This window comes from Danio rerio, chromosome 13, assembly GCF_049306965.1.
Source record: "Danio rerio strain Tuebingen ecotype United States chromosome 13, GRCz12tu, whole genome shotgun sequence".
Classification (NCBI taxonomy): Eukaryota; Metazoa; Chordata; class Actinopteri; order Cypriniformes; family Danionidae; genus Danio; species Danio rerio.
The window spans coordinates 42,076,669-42,096,708 of record NC_133188.1 but is presented as its reverse complement, the minus strand read 5'-3'; the positions used below and the strand labels follow the sequence as shown (position 1 = coordinate 42,096,708).

Genomic DNA, 20,040 nt, shown 5'->3' with positions numbered 1-20,040 from the left:
TGGTTTTTGATACATTGCGGTCTTATGAAGCAAAATGAGTAGTGTGTTAGAAACCAAAACCGAATAATATTTACTACATTATTGCCTTTAATCCACAACATTGAAAAAAGAAACACTCTTGAGATTGTATGTCAATTATTGGAATCTTCAGGATTAAAGGTGGCATATAGAGCATTGATTCAATAAGTTAATATTGTGTACATGAATGACTTCTGCATTTATAGGTTACAGCCTCCAGGATAAGCAGAAGTACTTCTCTGATAAACAATATAAAACTGTTCTATGATACTAATATAGCTTTTCCTCACTGTAAAACATAGCTGGGTTCCACACAATTGACTTGTGTTGGGACAGCGTGAAGGAATTAAGTTGTCCTATTTGTTTTTAAAAATTTAAATGGATTGAACATAAAACAATTAAGTCATTTTCAATAAGTAGTTTGAATGAGCAACAAAAACCTAGTGTTGCTTTTGTAAAAAAAACAGTCAGTTCAGGTGTTTTCATTGTGCAGGCATAGGCTACGTCATTGTGCAGGCATAGGCTACGTCATTGTGCATGCATAGGCTACGTCATTATATGCGACAAGAAACATGAGTGTCAGACTGTTATGAAGCCTGTGAATATTGGTAAAATAATGGTAAACTTGCTTCTTAAGACCCTCAGGAGTCAGGCTTTCATTTTATTTTGATTTTACACTTTAAAAAAACATCTTGAATCAACTGAAAATATTCAACTTTGTATAAATATAACTTGTTATAAGTTTAAAAAAAAAATCTGCCTCAAGTCTGACCAGTTAAATCAAATTAACTTTTATATTCATCTCAAATTAAATCAGGGGCGCAGTAGGAAGTGCTGTCGCCTCACAGCAAGAAGGTCGCTGGTTCGAACCTCGGCTCAGTTGGCGTTCTCCCTGCCTTCGCGTGGGTTTCCTCCGGGTGCTCCGGTTTCCCCCACAGTCCAAAGACATGTGGTACAGGTGAATTGGGTAGACTAAATTGTCTGTAGTGTATGAATGTGTGTGTGGATGTTTCCCAGAGATGGGTTGCGGCTGGAAGGGCATCTGCTGCGTAAAAAATTGCAGGATAAGTTGGCGGTTCATTCCGCTGTGGCGACCCCGGATTAATAAAGGGACTAAGCCGACAAGAAAATGAATGAATGAATGAAATTAAATCAGTCAAACTGACTAAACATATTAAGTTCAACTTTGCATAACTTAAAAAATCTAGCTGAAACAAACCTGATAACTCATTAAAATAAAGTTAAAGTAACAAAAACATTTGTAGTCAGGAATTTTTTGTTAGGCCTATATATTTTTACAGTGATTAAATTTTTTTTTTGACAGTGTCGCCTCACAGGAAGAAGATCACTGGTTCGAGTCCCGACTGGGTCAGTTGGCATTTTTCTGCAGAGTTTGCATGTTCTCCCCCATGTCAGCGTGGGTTTCCTTCTGGTGCTGCGGTTTTCCCCACAGTCCAAAGACATGTGCTATAGGTAAATTGAATAAACTAAATTGGCCGTAGTGTATGAGTGTGTATGGGTGTTTCCCAGTACTGAGTTGCAGGAAGGGCATCCACTGTGTAAAACATATACATATACATATACTAAAGTTCAGAGATATCACTTATTTGTCTTAGGAGTTTTGTTAAATGAGACGGTGGATATAAACATTACCATGAAAATCTGAAATCATTCAGTCATTCATTTTCTTTTTGGCTTAGTCCCTTTATTAATGTAGGTTGCCACAGCGGAATGAACCGGCAACTTATCCAGCAAATGTTTTACGCAACAGATGCCCTTCCAGTCCCAAACCATCTCTGGGAAACACCCATACACACTCAAACAATACAGACAATTTTAGTTTACCCAATTCACCTACAGCGCATGTATTTGGACTGTGGGGGAAACCAGAGCAGCCAGAGGAAACCCACGCGAACACAGGGAGAACATGCAAACTCCACACAGAAATGCCAATTGACCCAGTCGAGGCTTGAACCAGCAATTTTCTTTTTGGGGGTGATAGCGCTACCTACTGTGCCACCGCGTCACCATTTTAACAGACTTCATTGATAAAAATAAAAAATAGAGGACATAAAGAAAATTAGTGAAGAAACCAAGAACACAAAAAAAGAATCAAACCAAACAAAAAAATAATTAATAAATATAAAATGTTCCCCTAGAAAAACTAAGCATTCAGGCTCCACATCATACACCACTTCTACCTTTCTAGGCTAGGTTCTCCTGCTTTAAAAATACATCCCATACATTATCAGGCTGTTACAGAAAAGAGTCAAAATGTCAAATGATACAAAAGTAAATACTAAACATTTGTAGAGAACCATCTAAATATCACTAGAAACAGCTAAAATCCCAAACAAGTACCAATGGAACACTGTATTATCTATTCAATCAATTGTTGTATAATAGCAATATCCATATATGGATAGATGAGCAAATAAGGCACTTCCTAGCTTGAATAAATGAACAGCAAATTATTTTCATTTTTTCCTACTTACCCAATCCATGTATAAACTATTCTTACACAGCAAGATGTGTTTCAGTTTTTGTAGTTCATTTCTCTTAGCCATGTCAGGTTCTCGTCTGATAGCGTAATTGCACATAAGGTATGCCATATGTGATGCGCCGTTACCCTGAAGTGAGTACACTTCCTGTTATTTTTAGCTCCGCTGTGCTATATTTTTAGCCAGTGCCACAGACACGACTCCCAATTTCCACTAATGGCGGTTAAAAATACCCAGTTGTTATTTGCCTTTGGGTCTGGCAAGTCATTACAGAGCATTTTTCCAGCACAGTTGAATTGACCTTAAGAATGAGCCGGTGTCCACGGGGAAACAGAGACACGCATCACGACACAGCAGTAAGTCCACAAGTTCTCTGAAGCAGTACGAACATATTTCCTCTTTTATTTACATTCCTTTTTTCCAAATGTTAACATGTTTTTCGCTATAACTCTCTCATCAAGTTGGCATTTTTCACTTTTGTCATTAAAATAAACTTGGCACAAGTAAAACATATGTAGACAAAAGTTTTATTTACACCATACAACATTTCTGATTTTTAAATATTTTATACAGGGCTGCAGATGAGAGAGCTGTACTGAGCTTCCAGGCAGATTCTGCAGTATTAAAGTTTTTGAAATATATTATTCATAAAAAAGTGAGTATTACCTTTATTGCATTTAAAGCAATGAAGAATGTAGCTTGACAAACATTCATTTTTAAATGACAGAAAAAAATCCTCTTTGAATAGTTTTGTCTTTTCATATTATAAAGTAAAAAGTGTAGTAATGGCCAAACGGACTTGTTATAAACTTTTTAAAAACCTGCGCAAGTATATACATTGTGTGTTCCTGGGCTCGTCTGCCCGCCAAACAAACAAAAAAAACCCAACCCGGTGGTCACGTCGTGTCGTTCTTCTCTTTGAGGTCTCGTCTGCAAAGATAACGCTTTTGGAACCGATTATTTTCCAGCTCGTTACTTTTTGAAACACATGATGTTCGATATTGTACACGTCTGCCCCCACTAAATACACGAGTGAGAATACAAAAAAAAAAAAAGAAACAAAAATAAAGATAACACTGATGTTTTTTTTTTTTTTTTGTCTTTTTTTAACGTCTTTTTATCCGTCCGGCGCTTTTTTAAAAATCTTATTGGCACATATTGTCCCTGCTATACTCCTAGGATCCAGATATGTCTTTCCAAGGCTGCATGAGAAGTCTTCTGTGTTTTTGTTCAGTGCAAAATATGTCCTCCATCGTTATTCCTTAGACTTCTGTCTGAAAGTCTCCCTCCTGGACGTCCAAAGGGAGGTTGACACACTTTTCCCACTCAGCGTTAGTCATCTCCAGAGAGTTCTTTGTGTCTGATTCTAGTACATTCATTGTGGCGTAGTTCTGATATTCACTTGCCGGATTGAAGCTCTCCCAGGGGTTCTTGTTTGGCATTGCCTTGTCCTACAGAAAAGGACGAGAAGCCGCCGTGTTAGAAATATCACACTCATCCAATATGGCTTCTCATTGTAAAAACGTCTTTTCTGATGCTCTCACACATATGGTAGGAAGTTGCACGTTGACATGAATCATCAAGCTTTGATTCATGTTCTTTCGGGGTATGTTTACACAACAACAATGCACTTGAAAACAGAAAAGTTATGTCTTTGTGTTTTACATGCTGTCAAAACGGTTCCTTTTCACACTAGGGCTTAAATGGATCGCAGCTGATCTGTGATCTGTTCAGATCACACATGCTTTTGGTTTTTAGGAAAATAGCTTCAAATATCTAAGTGCGATATTAGTAAAGTATTCATAAAAACTTGATGAAACATTACTATCTTGGACAGTATATGATCCCAAATTCATTTCTCTTTAGTGTTGTCATAAAGGGATACTTCACCAAAACCTTTATTTTTATGTTTTTTTTTTATTCTTTCCAACACAAAAGAAAATGTTCTGAAGAAAGCTGGAAAACTGCAACCATTGACATCTATAGGACAATCAAATACTATGGAAGTCAATGGTTTCTAGGTTTCTTGAAAATATCATCTCATGTGCTCAACAGAAGAAAGAACATCAGAAATGTTTGGAACCACCTAAACAGTCTTTATTTTTTATTTTTTGGATGAGCTATCTGAAAAGTATGATGCGATCCTGGATTGACATCTTTGTCAACCTTAACTGTTAATTATTCTCAAAATCAGAGGGGAATAATAGTTGGATAATAATCATGTAGAAGTGCAGTGCATAGACCTAACCGTAACCCTAAACTTAACATAAACAGTAAACATTTCCCTTAATTCTGATTGGCTGATTGGAATGTTGTTTCAGGACCAACATAGATGTTAATCCAGGAACGCGTCCTACTTGGTAAAATCAGATTAGGAATGATACGATTGAACAGTTGGAAGAATCAGATGTGTAATATGGTATTGGATTTATATTGTTAGTCAAAGAAAAGAAACAAGGGAATCAATCACTGATTCGACTGTTTGATTTTTTAAATTTATGCTAAAAAATGTATTTGTTTGACTGCTTTGATGACTGTGTTTTTAATACAATGATATTTTAAGTTTCATTTATATAAAAAGTGAGGGGTTCAAAACTTAATTTATAATAAATCAATGTGTTCTTTTACCAAATGTAAAACTATTGGCATCAAATAAATTGTCTTTGTTTTTTTGTTTTTTTACTTGTTTATGTGTTATTTTTGGTGAACCTAAAATGATCTGGCTTAAAAACTGAAATGTGATTTAAACTAGGGCTGTACAATATTGGAAAAATCAAAAAAAAAAAAAAAAAAAAAAAAAAAAATATATATATATATATATATATATATTTATTATATATATTATTATTATTATTAGTGATATATATTACGATATGAATACAATTTCACAAGATTTGTTCTATTCTATTCATTCTATAGTGTCCCGCAAATTCTATTTGGAAAGAATTTATCATTGTAGATTGATTGGGATGATTCTGTAGGTGAGTACACCTGCAAAGAATATAAGAAACATTCTAGAAGCATAGATAAATTCAATAAAGGAAAAGATACAAATTAAATAAATTGTATTTTTTTTCGAGGTGTTGATCTGTATTCAGGTATACAGTAATTAAATAATCAAAAAAAAAAATGTGTAAACATTTTTGTTTTATAAACAGCTCAATAAAATGAATCCCTAATCGTTAAAGTTACATAAGGTAAAACTTTAAGACTGAATGCTTTTAAAACCCTCTAACATGGTCACAGGTATCCAAAAACATGTGCAAAATGATCAATTATAATCCAGACTCAACATTGCGTGTAGTTGCGAGGTGTCTATTGTGAATGATCACATTCGTAATAGACACAACATGAATCATTATTAATTTGTCAAAGTTACAAATGGTGCAATTTTTTAAGGCCTGAGCACTTTTAAAACTCTCACACTGTCACAGGCCTCAAAAAACTTGCAAAATGATCAATTATAATCCAGACTCAAGATTGCACATACTCGCGATGTGTCAATTGCAAATAATCACGTTTGCAATAGACACAAAAAAGTATTGTTATTAATTTGTCCAAATTACAAACGCTACAATTTCTTAGGCCTGAATGCTTAACATGGTCACAGGTCTCCAAAAAAACATGTGCAAAATGATCAATTATAATACAGACTCAACATTGCTTATAGTTGCGATGTGTCTATTGTGAATAATCACATTCATAATAGACACATAACATGAATCATTATTAATTTGTCAGTTACAAATGGTACAATGTCTTAGTCATGAATGCTTTTAAAACTCACAGTCACAGGCCTCAAAAAACTTTTGCTAAATGATCAATTATAATCCAGACATTTCACAAAGTCGCCATGTGTTTATTGTGTATGATCACATTATGATATCAATGCTGAAATTATATATATAGTGCAGTCCTAAACTAAACTATGGGTTTTGTGATTTGTGTTTTAGCTAAAAATATCTGCAATCTATATGCATGCATATATTAAGCATTTTCAGGCCCCAATTCGCTGTTATGTAAATGAATAGCCAGAATACATTTTAGTTGAAAGCCATATAAACATCTTTATAGTGCCTCTAAAAACTTTGGATTCTTGAAATTTATGAAAATCATTGCATTAAATAAAAGAATACCATAATTATGTTATAATTAATAACATAACATAATTAAACATGGTTTAATTTCCATGTATTATCTTTATTTATTTATTCTTTGGATATTTTACTATTTAATGCATTGAGATGCATATGTTTGTCCATAAAAATAGTTTTGGGGGCTGCTGCACATACACACCCAGAGCTCTGCAATCAAACAGTTTGACCTAACAGCACGTTTGGAGTGTTTCCAGATTCAGCCTCTTAGATTTTTCAAATGAATAAAAACACAGGATCGTTTCTTCCAGTGGTTACTAAGCAACAGGTAGTGAATGGCACAGTTCTGCAGAGCTGATTGTACATGGGGAAAAAGCGAGTAACGTGGCTAAAGTGACGCATTGAGTACATGGATATTCACCTGACATAAATGTGCATTGCTAACACAGTACATAAACATTAGCTAATGCATTAACGTTTTTGAATTCCAACCATTTTTAGCAGCATTTGGGTTCATTAATGAGAATGCTTTTCTGTTCAAAGGCAATTCATGTTCTCTTATAAAACATTAATGCTAATTTATGCTACTAGAAATGTATGTAGAAATCAGCAATGGCAGAGATTCACAAATGCATTTCATTGTTAGTTCATGATCCCTAATGCACTGTTTTAAAGTTTAGAGGCTTTATTTAAAGCATTACCCATGCATTTAATATCATGATTGTATCTGGAAGATAAGCTGCACGATATGGAAATGCCACTTATTTAGTAATTTCGTTATTAGATTAAACAAAATCCATAATTTCATTGATAGATAATTCAAAATGCTTTCCATCATTCTGCCTGCTCTAAAAGACATTTGGTCTATTTCCTACGTGGTCTAACATTCCCACAGTAAAAATGCTAATGAGGATTACAAGTGAATAAAAAGGGAGAAATGGGAGTTTTAAAGTGCCTTTTACAGTCTACGTTGGATTAACAGTCTAAAGTGGAATAAAATCATTGGATATTGTTCATTAAATACGGTGACCAGCTAACAAGAACATATTAACATTTACACCTGCATTGAATATAAACCGAATACGGTTTCACTACACAAAGTCTTCAATGCATTGGCTTTTAAATGTAGTACTTACAGATTTTCATGTATTACTGTCATGTTGTATTCCAGTCAACATCTACTTATATTGTCTAATAAAGCCTGTAGTCAGATTTTAATGAGATGAAAATCAAATGTTTGCAAAATTTAAGAAGTATTCCTAAGAGTCTCTCTTCTGTTCTATGAGACAAGTGAGAAATGTTTGTAGAATGTTCAAAATAATGCAGACAGAGCCTTTTATGTACTGTGATGTCAATGTGCCATTATACAGGTTATATTTTATAACTATCATAACAGTGTAATGTTAATTATGTACTGCACCTCATCTGTTTAAACTTTTAGAATGTTTTCAGATGATCTCTGGGTCTGGAGGAGCGTCTTTACAGCTTACCTTAGCATATTACGCAAAACTGACCAACGGGTTTTAATTATTTTCGTATTTAAAGCTTGACTCCTCTATAGTTACAGTGTGTACTAAGACCAAATGAAAACAAAAAGTTGATATGATGCTTTCTAGACCGATATGGCTAGGAATGGTTCAAGATGTGCATATGTTCTGAATAATCTCTCATAAATTTCTAAACAACTCACGCTCCCTGTACAACCAGGTGGTCACATACTGTAGGTTTTAGTTATAGAAGTGAGTCAATTTTCAGGCAATGAACACTATCACTGCGCCTGCTACAGCCATGGTACCGCAGTTCCTTCATTATTATGCTAAAATGAGATTCTAGTTCCTTGTCATATTGTTCTAGAAAACAGCAACTTTTAACTTTCTGTGGTTCTTAGTTTAACCACAAAAGCTTTAAATATAAAAATTATTGAAACTATTTGGTTATTTTTGAACAATATGCTTTTGTTTGTCTATTCAAATTCAATGATCTATGCTAAGCTAATCTAAAAGTGCTCCAGCCAGGACCGGAGATTGGATAAATGGATTAAAAAATGATCAAACTCAACTGTAACTCTAGGGAAGTTGTAAAATGAGTATATTTAATAAAAAATGTAATGTTTCTTTAAGTTCACTTCATGGCCACTAGTGTTGCTAACTGATAACAAGGTGTTTTGAATTCTACATACAGCTCCTTTAAGGAGTTAAAGAGCATTTAGAGGGTGATCTATTCACTGAAAATAAATGTATAATAGTAGGGTTGTAACGGATCACAACCCACGGTTCAGAATGCACATGACCCGTGAATTAATAACTTTTTTGAACTTGTAGGTTAACTCAACATTTATAACTATTCATCACCTTGGAATTATAAGGTTCTATCTGTGTTCTGAATGATTGTGAGATATTGAGCTTCAAAGGTTTTGCATTCCATATAGCAAACATTATGGATGAAAAAATGTAAACAACATCCCATAAAAAACATCCCATAATGTAAATAAGTTGTCATTTAATAAGAATATGCTCAATTTTGACAAAAATGTCAGATAGAACCATATAATTCTAAGGTGACGAATTGCAGAGAAATTATCTTCTGTGTTATTCAAATCATATGTATGAAACCATTTTGACTTTCCTGTAAAATATAATGATGACAGAAAAAAGTTGCAGTGGAACCTACCTAAATGCTTTCTTAGGTTAGTGTCTTAGGTAGTGTTCTCTGTAATTGTTTGTTTAGCCTGCACTAATGCATTCAGTGTAAAGCTGCACAACTAAACATTTAAAGATCGTGATCTCAATTCAAACTAGCGCAACATGAAGGATAAATGATAATAATTTGCATATGTTTATTAATCTTTCAAAGCGCTGCATTCAAATCTGTGTTTGATCAAGAGAGATTCAGTTTTTACACTTTTTCAGTTAGTTACAAACAATAAAACACAAAAGTACTGGGAGAACAGTTTAGAGTTCAGTTATAAACACTGATGTTTATGGTGAAGATTTAAAACACTGTTTAATGGAACTTGACGATGATGAATGTTGTAGCAATTACATTATGTAACCAATGGGTGGCGACAAACAACCTTTAAAAATATGTCACTGAATAGGTTTTCAAAAATGATCCACCTGTAATCAAACATGAAGTTTTATGTGTGAATTGTTGAATCATTAATTGTCTGGTAAATCAGATATGTTGTACATAATGTAAGATTTCTGTATCTAGCATTATCAGCAAGAGTAGCAAATATAATTTTTGTATTGAATATTTTCCCTTTTTCAGCTGATTCTTTCTTGATTTTTATTTTTATTTAAATGACAGGTTTAAAGTTCTGTTTGTTAAAACCAATGGTTCTTGCAGTAATAGTTTTGTATAAATGTAAAGCAAATGACATTTGTCTCCTCCCTTTTTTCCTGATCCAAAAAACGGTCGGATCCGTGACTCAAAAACCGCAGTGTGATCCGAACCGTGAGATTTGTGATCCGTTACACCTCTAATTAATAGCAAGACTAAACTTTATTTTAGGTCACTAAAATATATTTTTAAAAATTTATTTATTGATTATAAGAGTAGACCCCACTGTCAAAAAACTGGGGAAATACTGTAAAATGACACTGAGTGCTTCTCTGATATGGCTCTGGATGGTGGAATGCGATTGAGTTGCAATTAGCCCATTTCAATTGAACAATCCCACCAGCCTTACATTACAGATAATTGATGCAGCGCACTGCGGAAAGCACAGAGAACCTCTTCAAAATCTGAAGCAAATCAAGTGTTTTTGTCCCATGCAATCGCCAAGCAGTGGTTAGCCAATAAAACAAAAAATGAAAATAATAAGTATGTTAGCAGCTCATGGCCTTATGTTTGAATGAGTGCATGAACATGAATCACAATGACAGCTCTGTCTCTCTTCTTCTTCTCATCTTCCTCTCTCTTATCCCTTAACACCTCCTCTTCCACCCTCCCGGGGCAGGCGGGCGTGATGTTTTTCCACATGAATACACAGTGTGGATAACTATTAAGCCCTTCACTCACTTGCTGGCTTCCTGTGTACAAGTGTTGGGCGCCACAAGAAGACACTGCTAAACATAGACAACGTGGCACACCCCGGTACTCGGTAATGAGACACACTGAGCCCTGTTTCCTGTTACTCACCATGATGCCCATATTTGGTATGTCTCGAAATCGGTCCAGGGTTTGAAATTTCTGATTGAGTTCCTGGAACAGCTCCATATGCCTTTTCCTGGTGTGCATGACTTTCTGCAATGGCAAGGGTGGGAGGGGAAGGGAAGGGGTAGGGGGTGGGATTTGGAGTTCAGTCAAGCTGAGAACCAGAACTTTGCAACAGGACAAAACCTGGCTACTTTCAAAAGAATTTATCACCATATAAAAACGAAAAACGCCGTGCTCACCCTGCAAATTTGGCTGAATGCTAAGACAAGGTTATGACAAACGGCACTGGCATATATGAAGGGTCAGTGGTAGCACTTGACATTCAATTTCATTTTTTTGGAGGGGGTAAAGGGCTGAAACGCTCTAGGGGATACTGCGAATGACCTTAAAAATGTGAAAATATACAGGCTACTCTTTTTGATTTTCAGCTTGAAGGCAGGGGATGTAAAAGGATAAAATGGGAATATGTGGTGGCTGACGGCATTGCTTTTACGCTAAACCACACAACGCTTCATAAATCGCAGTTGTGTCAGGACATGCTACTCCAATAAGCTTAAGTGCTACACAAAGTAGTTGTAAATTAAAGGGGTGAAACACAAACGCAACAAATGGCCCTTCGCTTGGTGCAACAAAGGCCTGACGCATGCACTTCGCCAAGCAAAGGTTTCACTCACCTCAAAGTCTAAATCCTGATACCTCGACTTTCTTCTCTGTAGGAGCAAAAACAGAAAGAGAGAGAGAGAGAGAAAAATAATGTAGTTGGATATTACCAATCTTAGAAAAGTAATATTGCTGAAATCTGGTCACATCTCTAAGGCATACAGTATATGAGCAAGTGTGTTTCTTGTGCATCGGACTTGTATGCCTTCAAGCTTTTGCCAGGAAATTGTTTGAAATGTGAATCTGGTTCAAATGCATTTTCCCCTCCAGGCAGTGGATCAATACCAGTGTTTTTCAATATTTCAGTAATGATGAAAGGTTAAAAAAATCTTACAATGCTTCTGCGGTGACCTTCGAGCCCAGAAGCATAGTCTACACAAGTACGCAAACGCGGACACAAATAACTGACCAGTGCGGTCCCATTGTGCATGCTAAACAAAAATAAGATGAAGAGAAGCACATTTTCTGCAAATATTCTGCAGAAGACTGCCATACAGTACATATACAGATTTGGAACAGAATGAGAGCAAGTTAATGGTCCTATTTTTTTCTTTTTTTTTTTTTGTAAAGCTGCTTTGAAGCACCACAGATATTGAAAGGTGCTTCACCCCGAAAAGTTACTTCAGTGAAAAGAACTTCTCTTCAAACTGACCAATATAATACATCTGTGGACACAGTAAAATAAAAAAACACTACATTTTGAATTACGTTTTGGTACTCAGTATGGGGTTTCTCATCGGCTTTACCTGGGGTCATTTTCCAGTAGAAACTCTTCAGTGACATAAGCTGGCCAACAGTGATGTCAAGCACATCATTCAACAATATCAACAACTTAAGGACAGAATGAAATAACTGGAGATGTTTTTGTTGTATGTTTTTATGATAATAGAGATGATTTGTGTTTTAGTCTTGTAAATTTTTAAAACACTCTGGGCTTTATTTTAATTATCTAGGCGCAAAGTCTAAAGTGCAGGGCGCAAAAGCATTAAGGGCCTGTCTGAATCCACTTTTGCTATTTTAAGGAAAAAAAAAATGGTTTGTGCCATGGCGCAGTTTCATCTCCCATTCCCTTTAAGAGTCAGTTGTGTAGCGCCATAGCACATTTGGTATTTACATGAGAAACAGTTAAACAGAGCCTCTGCAGTGCGAGGATAAAGAATGAGTCTCCTCCATTCTACAAACTCTTATGTCACTGGTAGTTGCAATACAGGGTACTCTTAAGTAAAAGCTAATTTATTCTCTCGAAAGACATTTATAAATGTCCACTTTCACCAATTATTTAAAAAAACTATGAAACTATAAAAACATTCCTCCAAATTGAAAGCTATTAAAGGGATAGTTCATCCAAGAATGAAAATTCTGTCACCCTTCACTTGTTTCAAACCCCTATGACTTTCTTTCTTCTGTAGAACACAAAAGTATATATGAAGAGTTCAGATGCCAAAACCTCTAAGTGTCATCTGGAATTTTCTTCTACAATGAGCATTTTTCTTAGCCTCTTACATTTATGTTCAGGTATTTTATGTTAGAAGTGATGAAAATAACCTGTTATTTGCCATAAATGTTAAATTATTGGATTAAGACATAGGAGGCTGAGAAAAATGCTAATATTAGAAGAAAATTTCAGATGGCATTTAGAGGCTTTTGCATCTGAACTCTTTATATTTTAAAGAAAAAAATTTTGACACATATTCCCATTGACTTCCATAGTATTTGCTTTTCCTACTATGGATGGTAAAATGTTTCTGCAAAATATCTTCTTTTGTGTTTAATTGAAGATAAAAAAAAAAAAACAAAGGTTTGAAACCACTTGAGGATGAGTAAATAGTGAGTACATGTTCGTATTTGGTTGAACTACCCCTTTAATACTATTTAAAATGAAGCATGTGCAGAACTCAAGCTAGTATGCATTCATGTACTTGTGCAGAGTATACTTCTGCCTAACTGTTTAGTTAGTAAGACCTGGTTGTAAGTCGCACCTCTAAAGAGCTCATAGATATAGTTGAACCAGTTTCGCTCCGTGACAGTCCTCCGCTCTCTTCCATTTCGGCAAGGAAGTTCTTCACAGCCGTGCGTGGCTCGAAGGGCAGATTCTGCATGTGTTCGGCCTGGACAGGGTACTGGTGCTCCATTCCCATGTGCTCCATGCCTGAGGGGCCAAGGTTAAACTCGGCACCCATTTTGTAATGCATTAGCCTGTCATGCGAGAGAGAGTCCATCATGCTCATTTTGCTCTCTTCCTTCAGCAGTGTGGGAACGCTGCTAGATCCGGCCCCCGACACCACTGCCCCGGAGCTGCGAGGCAAGACGATATAGTCCGTCTCCATCTGCCCTGGCTGAGGGTGGCCGCTAAGGTCATGGGCGCTTAACTCCTGCTCGCTTTGCCTGGTGGTATCATCGGTACACAGGTATACCGTCCGCCTCATATCTGCCGTGCTGTCCAAACACTGCTCTCCCAGATCGCCCACGCCCATAGACATGTGGAGTCCAGAGGGCTGCTGGATGATCACTTTAGACATGATGTTGCCTGGCAACGTGGAGTAATTGAGCCCCTCGGGACCTTTCTCTTCCTCCTCATCATTGAGAGAGATGCGGGAGAGGGCACCAGTGATAGTGGCCGCTCGACAGGAGCCCATGTCTTTGTGGAGAGCTGCAGGTAGGTAGAAAAAAGTGAAAGTGATGAGTGAAAGCAGGGCTGAACAAAATTTCATTTTACTGTTGATATTTCAATGTGTGAATATGCAATCGTCACATTGCAGGATCAGCAATGTTATGTTGGGATTATAATTAACCAGGAAACAGTTCAGAACACAAGCAAAGCTTAACCCTAAAAGGTTATTTAAAACATTTAAGCACAAGAAATTTGTAGCATTACATCATTATTTGATATTTTACCTCAATATTGTTAGAACATTAAGGAAAACCATAAAGTACTGTCTATTTAATTTTGTATCTATCTTTGTTTAATTGTATTCATTTATACATCTTTAGCTGCTCTGCCGACAGCTAGCTCTCTGCAACTCTCACATGGTCACCCACTGAAGTTATGCAGGGCTGCGCCCAGTCAGTACCTGGATGAGTAACCACATGGGAAATCTAGGTTGCTGCCGGAAGTGGTGTTAGTGAGACGAGCAGGGGGCACTCAACCTGTGGTTTGTGTGGGTCCTTGCGCCCCAGTATATTGATGGGGACTCTATACTGCTCAGTGAGCGTTGTCTTTCAGGTAAGACATTAAACTGTAGTCCAGACTCTTTGTGGTCGTTAAAAATCCCAGGATGTCCCTCAAAAAAAAGAGTAGGGGTTTAACCACCAAATCCTGGCCAAATTTGCCCACTGTTTATCATGACATCCTAACCATCCCCATATCATAATTGGCTTTATCACCCTGGCTCAATATGGCTGCCGTGATCCAGGTGGATCCTGCACACTGGTGGTGGATGAGGAAAATTACTACAAAATTATCACAATGTAAATCATAAAGTCTTTCCAGATAGCTATGAAAATCATCTTCTGAAATTACATTAATACTGCAATATATATCGCAAAAAAATGAATGAATGAATGAAATGAATGAATCTGAAAATATTCATTTATATGATAATCACAGCCAGCGGCAACAATTATATGCATTTATATCTGTGTTGATGAGGGTTGCAGATGAAAATAAGCAACAAGTCACATATTTATTTTCCACTATAGTTTAGCATTACTAGTGGTAGGCTTTATGCAGTTGTTTGTTAGAGTCAGATTTCATAATCATGTTAGGGGAGTAAGAAGAGATGGCTGACGATAGAATGGAGGCACAACTGATCTTGAGCTTCATTGTCTATGTTTCCATCCAATAATACGAAATAGATTTATCCTCAAAACTGGACTATCGCTTAAAAAACAGTTCTGTGAGGTAATAAAACCAAACCACACTGATGACAGGCTTTGGCTGAGGGATTTTAGAATCACCAAAACAACATTACAGATGTTTTATAATGTGTTCGGACTCCTGGTTTGTCCAATAATACCTTGCCATTGCAGCCATTTTCTTTTATCACATGATCTGTTAAAACAAAATCACATGCCTTTTTTGATGTGCATGCTGGAATTTATTTGTTAAATGTGTTTCCATCATATTTTATGCAGTTTTTTTCCCAAAAAGGTTATGAAACTCAGTTGTGCACATACACTTTTTATGCACACAAATTTATGTGCATCTTGACTTTTTCATCAAACATTGTTTTATGCGATAGTCCAAAATGCACATAAAATAGGTGGATAGCATAACTGTTGACAGACTTGTGGTCAATACCGCTGCTACTTATATACACTGTGTGTATAATCAAGAATTTTTAAACTAAAAAAGCAAGTACTCAATCAAAAACAATTTTTACTCAACTCTTTAAGAGTTATGACTCTGGATTTTTTGGATTTCACTTTAAAAATGTAATTAAGTTATTATCTGTCATACTAAATTAGGGCTGCACAATATATTGTTTCAGCATCGATATCACAATGTTCATGTCCACAACAGTCACATCACAGGATGGACAATGCTGAGTTGGGATTATAGTGGATCAACAATTAAATAAATGAGAATACATGACATTTGAGGAGTCATTGCAAGTATACCCATGTATAACAGAGTACAACGTTATCATTTGTATGTGCTTTAAAGGCATTTCACGAGAGTGAAAAACATTCAGGCGCAATAACTTACAACATATGTAACTTTAATGAAAAATAATTTTACAGAATTATTAATTCAATGAAGACTTTACCGTTTTACTTTACATTTCATTATTCAATTTCTGTACCTGACTTTCGGGAAAACCACAAAGCACTCATATTTATGTTTCTTTGTTCTATTGTAATTATTCTTGCTTGTAATTTGTTTATGACTTTTTATCCACACCCTTACAAAATCCCCCCAGTTAATCTAAATTGATGATTTTATTTTTCCAAATAGAACTGGTGAAATTGTATTCCTATTGCAATATACATCGCAAGCTACCACCATATAATGCATATGTGATAAATGACGTTAGCACTTAATAACTGGTTATGATTATTACTGAACCGACAACGATACAATAAAATATCAAGGGACATTATCTAACAAGAATATCTTTTTGCAAGAGCTTCCTTCAGTCAGTAATCAGGTGATATTTCGACCCAGAATAACTCGTGGACCATGATTTAACATCCTTCTCATGGACCCTGATTAAGTCACTTCTCATATATACAGTGCTTAGCATATATGAGTACACCCCCCACAAATCTCTCATTTAAATTAATATTTTCTATAGGATGCTTTACAATATTATAGTTGTGCATATACATTAGATTAGTCAGTACTGAAACCAAATCAAGAGCTATTGTAACAAAATAACTTACAATACTGGTTTAAAAAACCCAGATTTATGTAAGGAAAAAAAAATGTAATTAAATTTTATAAATAGCAAAAATCAAGAGAAGCGGAAAAAATATATATAAAATTTGTTACATGATTTTAAATGTATTATCTTTCCATTACGAAACATGTTCTGTGACCAAAATAATATTTTAATAAATATATCTGTTTAACAAATCGGTTTTAGTCCGAGGCACCAAAGGCACCAAAATATATTACCCATATTCATTGAGAAATGGATAAAAATATTCATTTTCAAAATGGGTTGTACTCATATAAGCACTATATATATATATATATATATATATATATATATATATATATATATATATATATATATATATATATATATATATATATATTATTATAATTGAAAATGTGAAGATGAAATATTCAATTGCAAAGACCAGTTAACTACAGAGATGTTGTCTAAACAGCTTCACCAGTTGAACAGCAGGTGTCCGTTCAATCATGTCGCTCAACTTTTTCATCAAGGACAATCCTTATTCAAACCACGAAGCTCCTCCCGTCACCTGCTGCTAAAGAAATGTGTTCATATTTGAACTGAAACGCTCCTGTTCACCTGAAAGAGTCACACACGTCTCTACAGATGCAATGTCAGAAGACGCGTCAGCACTGTGAGAACAGTCTGTCCTCTGCAGCGGAGCTCTATCTCCACAAATCCATAAGGGAATTACTGCCACTGTTCATAAAAGAACAACAAGGAGACCAGAGGACAACAGCGCCTGGTTAAAAATCCTCCAGCTCTGATGGAAGTCCACACTAATGCATCACACAACATGGCGCCTGAAGAGCGCAGCAGAATACTGATAGAACAACACTGAAAGAGCTTCAGGCAGAGGACAAGGACTCTCAGGGTGAATCTTATGAAATCTGTCAGGAACAAGCATGTCCTTGTCCTATCACAGCCATAATACAATATAATATAATATAATATAATATAATATAATATAATATAATATAATATAATATAATATAATATAATATAATATAATATAATATAATATAATATAATATAATATAAAGAATTGTTTAATTAAAAAAGCTGACATTTACATGACAATATTTGCTTCTAATTCTCATTTGTTTATTAAAAAAACATAGATATTATAATCTGTTTTAAATGAATGATGAACTTTGTAATTAAAATATAAATGGCATTCCAATGATCAATAATAGCAGTTAGGTATACACAATTTATCAGTGGCCATATCATTATCGGCCGATAAATGCTATTTTTAATGTTATCGTTATCGCTCAGATTTCTAAATTAGGCCAATATCTTTAAGCCGATAGGTTACGTCATTGTCAGAACTGTCTGTCTTGCGCATGTATGGGCAGAACTTGTTCAGACTTGTCCAGTGCACTGTAATGGAGCTTTCTTTACATTGGTTATTCCTTCAAAGTCCGTCCTTTCTTAGTATGGTATTGCGGTGTGTTAATAACCATATTCCTTATCATTGTAGATATGTTTGATAGAATGTCATTGTGTATTTTGGTTTAAATAGCCTCAGTAAAAAATATTACAAGTGTAATCAATAGCAGCGAGTCACACCTGCTAAACAACGCGTTGGGTTGTTTGTAATCTAATATCATTATTTGTTATTATCAACATGTTGCTTGCCATGTGTTGTTGGGGTTGTTTTTCTTCAGTTTGATCGGCATATTCATATTGATTATAACAAACGCACATGATGTCTATCACCACGCGCACACATGTAACTCTAGTGAAAAAAAGCCTTCACAGCAGCAGGGGGAGAGGTGTGCCAGTCACTAAATCCAGCATAGGGCTTCTAAACCATCCGCCACATATTGTCTTTATATTATTCACTGTGTTTGTCATGAAGTCATCTGTGCTCAATGCTCAGGTGTGGTATCAAAATCTGACTCCGAGGACAAATCTGACTCTGCTCCACATGCACACATGTGACGCATCACACTGCGCCTGCAAGTTTCAAACTCACAATGGTTTATCATAAACCTTTTATCTATAATTGTTCAACAATTAAACATAGAAGTGTTGTGTGATTGACAAGCAGCACCTATATTTGTTCAAAAGAATCTAAATTGCAAATTGGAATTGAATTTATGCTGCATTTTCAAAAGTAATACTATCTGTATTTAGTTTTTTTACATGTACGGTGGCACTGAACTGTCAAAAACACCTCACAAAACGTTTTCGGACATTACATATTTGTACACAAGCACATTTCTGCGATATGCTTTATTAAAGAACATTTGAGCCGGTCCCTGGGCTTTATTACATTTGGATAGCTAAAGGGATCTACTTCCGGGAGGGGGTAGAAATCAGGGGCCGTGCAGTTTACTTCCATAAGGAAGTTGAAATTGGGGGGCATGCAATTAGAGCTGTAAAGCTTTACTTTTCAATTTTAGGTAAAAAATCCTATCTGTTGGAGACATCCAACAGATTAATTGGTACCGAAAAAGTGCATAAAGGGGCGGTGACCACCAGAATGGGAAAGTCCCAGAGTAAAATGAGAAAATATGATGTTTTGGAATATAAAAAAAAATTGTATTGTATTTATACTTGTCTCTTTAATTCCTGATTATGTTAAGCACTTTGAATTTTCACTGTGTTCGAAATGTGCTATACAAATAAACTTGCCTTCAGTTTTTAGTTCTTTTATTTTCATTTTATGTAAAATATATTTATTTAACTTGCTTGTTAATTAAATGCAATTTTGTTATTTAACATATTAGTTTCATGCAACAGTCAAGTTGCGAAGAAAAGGAAATAATTTATTTTTAGCATGCTGATTTATGTGAAATCGTGAATATAGCTCTATATAATCACCTTGCAATTTTGCTATTCAGGTCATAAGATCAGTTCAAACTATTGATATATGAAATAAAAATATATATATATATGAAATAAAAAAATAAATAAAATCAGTTGTTCACTATATAAAAACATAACATTTTGAACTATTTATATTTATCGGCCAATATCTATCGGTTATCGGCCTCCAAATCTAAAGAGTTATTGGTTAGCAATATCTGCCTGGTGCATCACTGATAGGAATACATATAAAAAAAAACAAATATTCCTAAATTAACGAAAATATTAATAGTAAATAACTATTTACTTTTTAAAATTCATAGTATTACCCTGTTTTGTTTTTGGTAGATAATCAGACTTTGGATTACAGTTTTATTATGCTGT

At 35.2% G+C, this 20,040-nt stretch overlaps 1 protein-coding gene across 18 annotated transcripts in view; it reads right to left on the bottom strand.

Annotated features, from left to right (window-relative positions):
- Nucleotides 1-2,894: 2,894 nt before the first annotated feature.
- Nucleotides 2,895-20,040, bottom strand: part of adgrb3 (adhesion G protein-coupled receptor B3) — a 319,420-nt gene continuing 302,274 nt past the window's right edge. For 9 of the 18 annotated variants that reach the window (XM_068213097.2, XM_073920225.1, XM_003199738.7 and 6 more), the window contains 4 exons: nucleotides 13,414-14,084; nucleotides 11,449-11,484; nucleotides 10,757-10,861; nucleotides 2,895-3,970 (listed from right to left, as the gene is read on the bottom strand). In XM_068213097.2, coding sequence (XP_068069198.1) covers nucleotides 3,782-3,970; nucleotides 10,757-10,861; nucleotides 11,449-11,484; nucleotides 13,414-14,084 — 1,001 coding nt within the window. In that variant the 3' untranslated portion in view covers nucleotides 2,895-3,781. The remainder of the gene's footprint in view (nucleotides 3,971-10,756; nucleotides 10,862-11,448; nucleotides 11,485-13,413; nucleotides 14,085-20,040) is intronic. The other 9 variants (XM_068213098.2, XM_073920228.1, XM_073920227.1 and 6 more) reach the window with 1 other exon arrangement.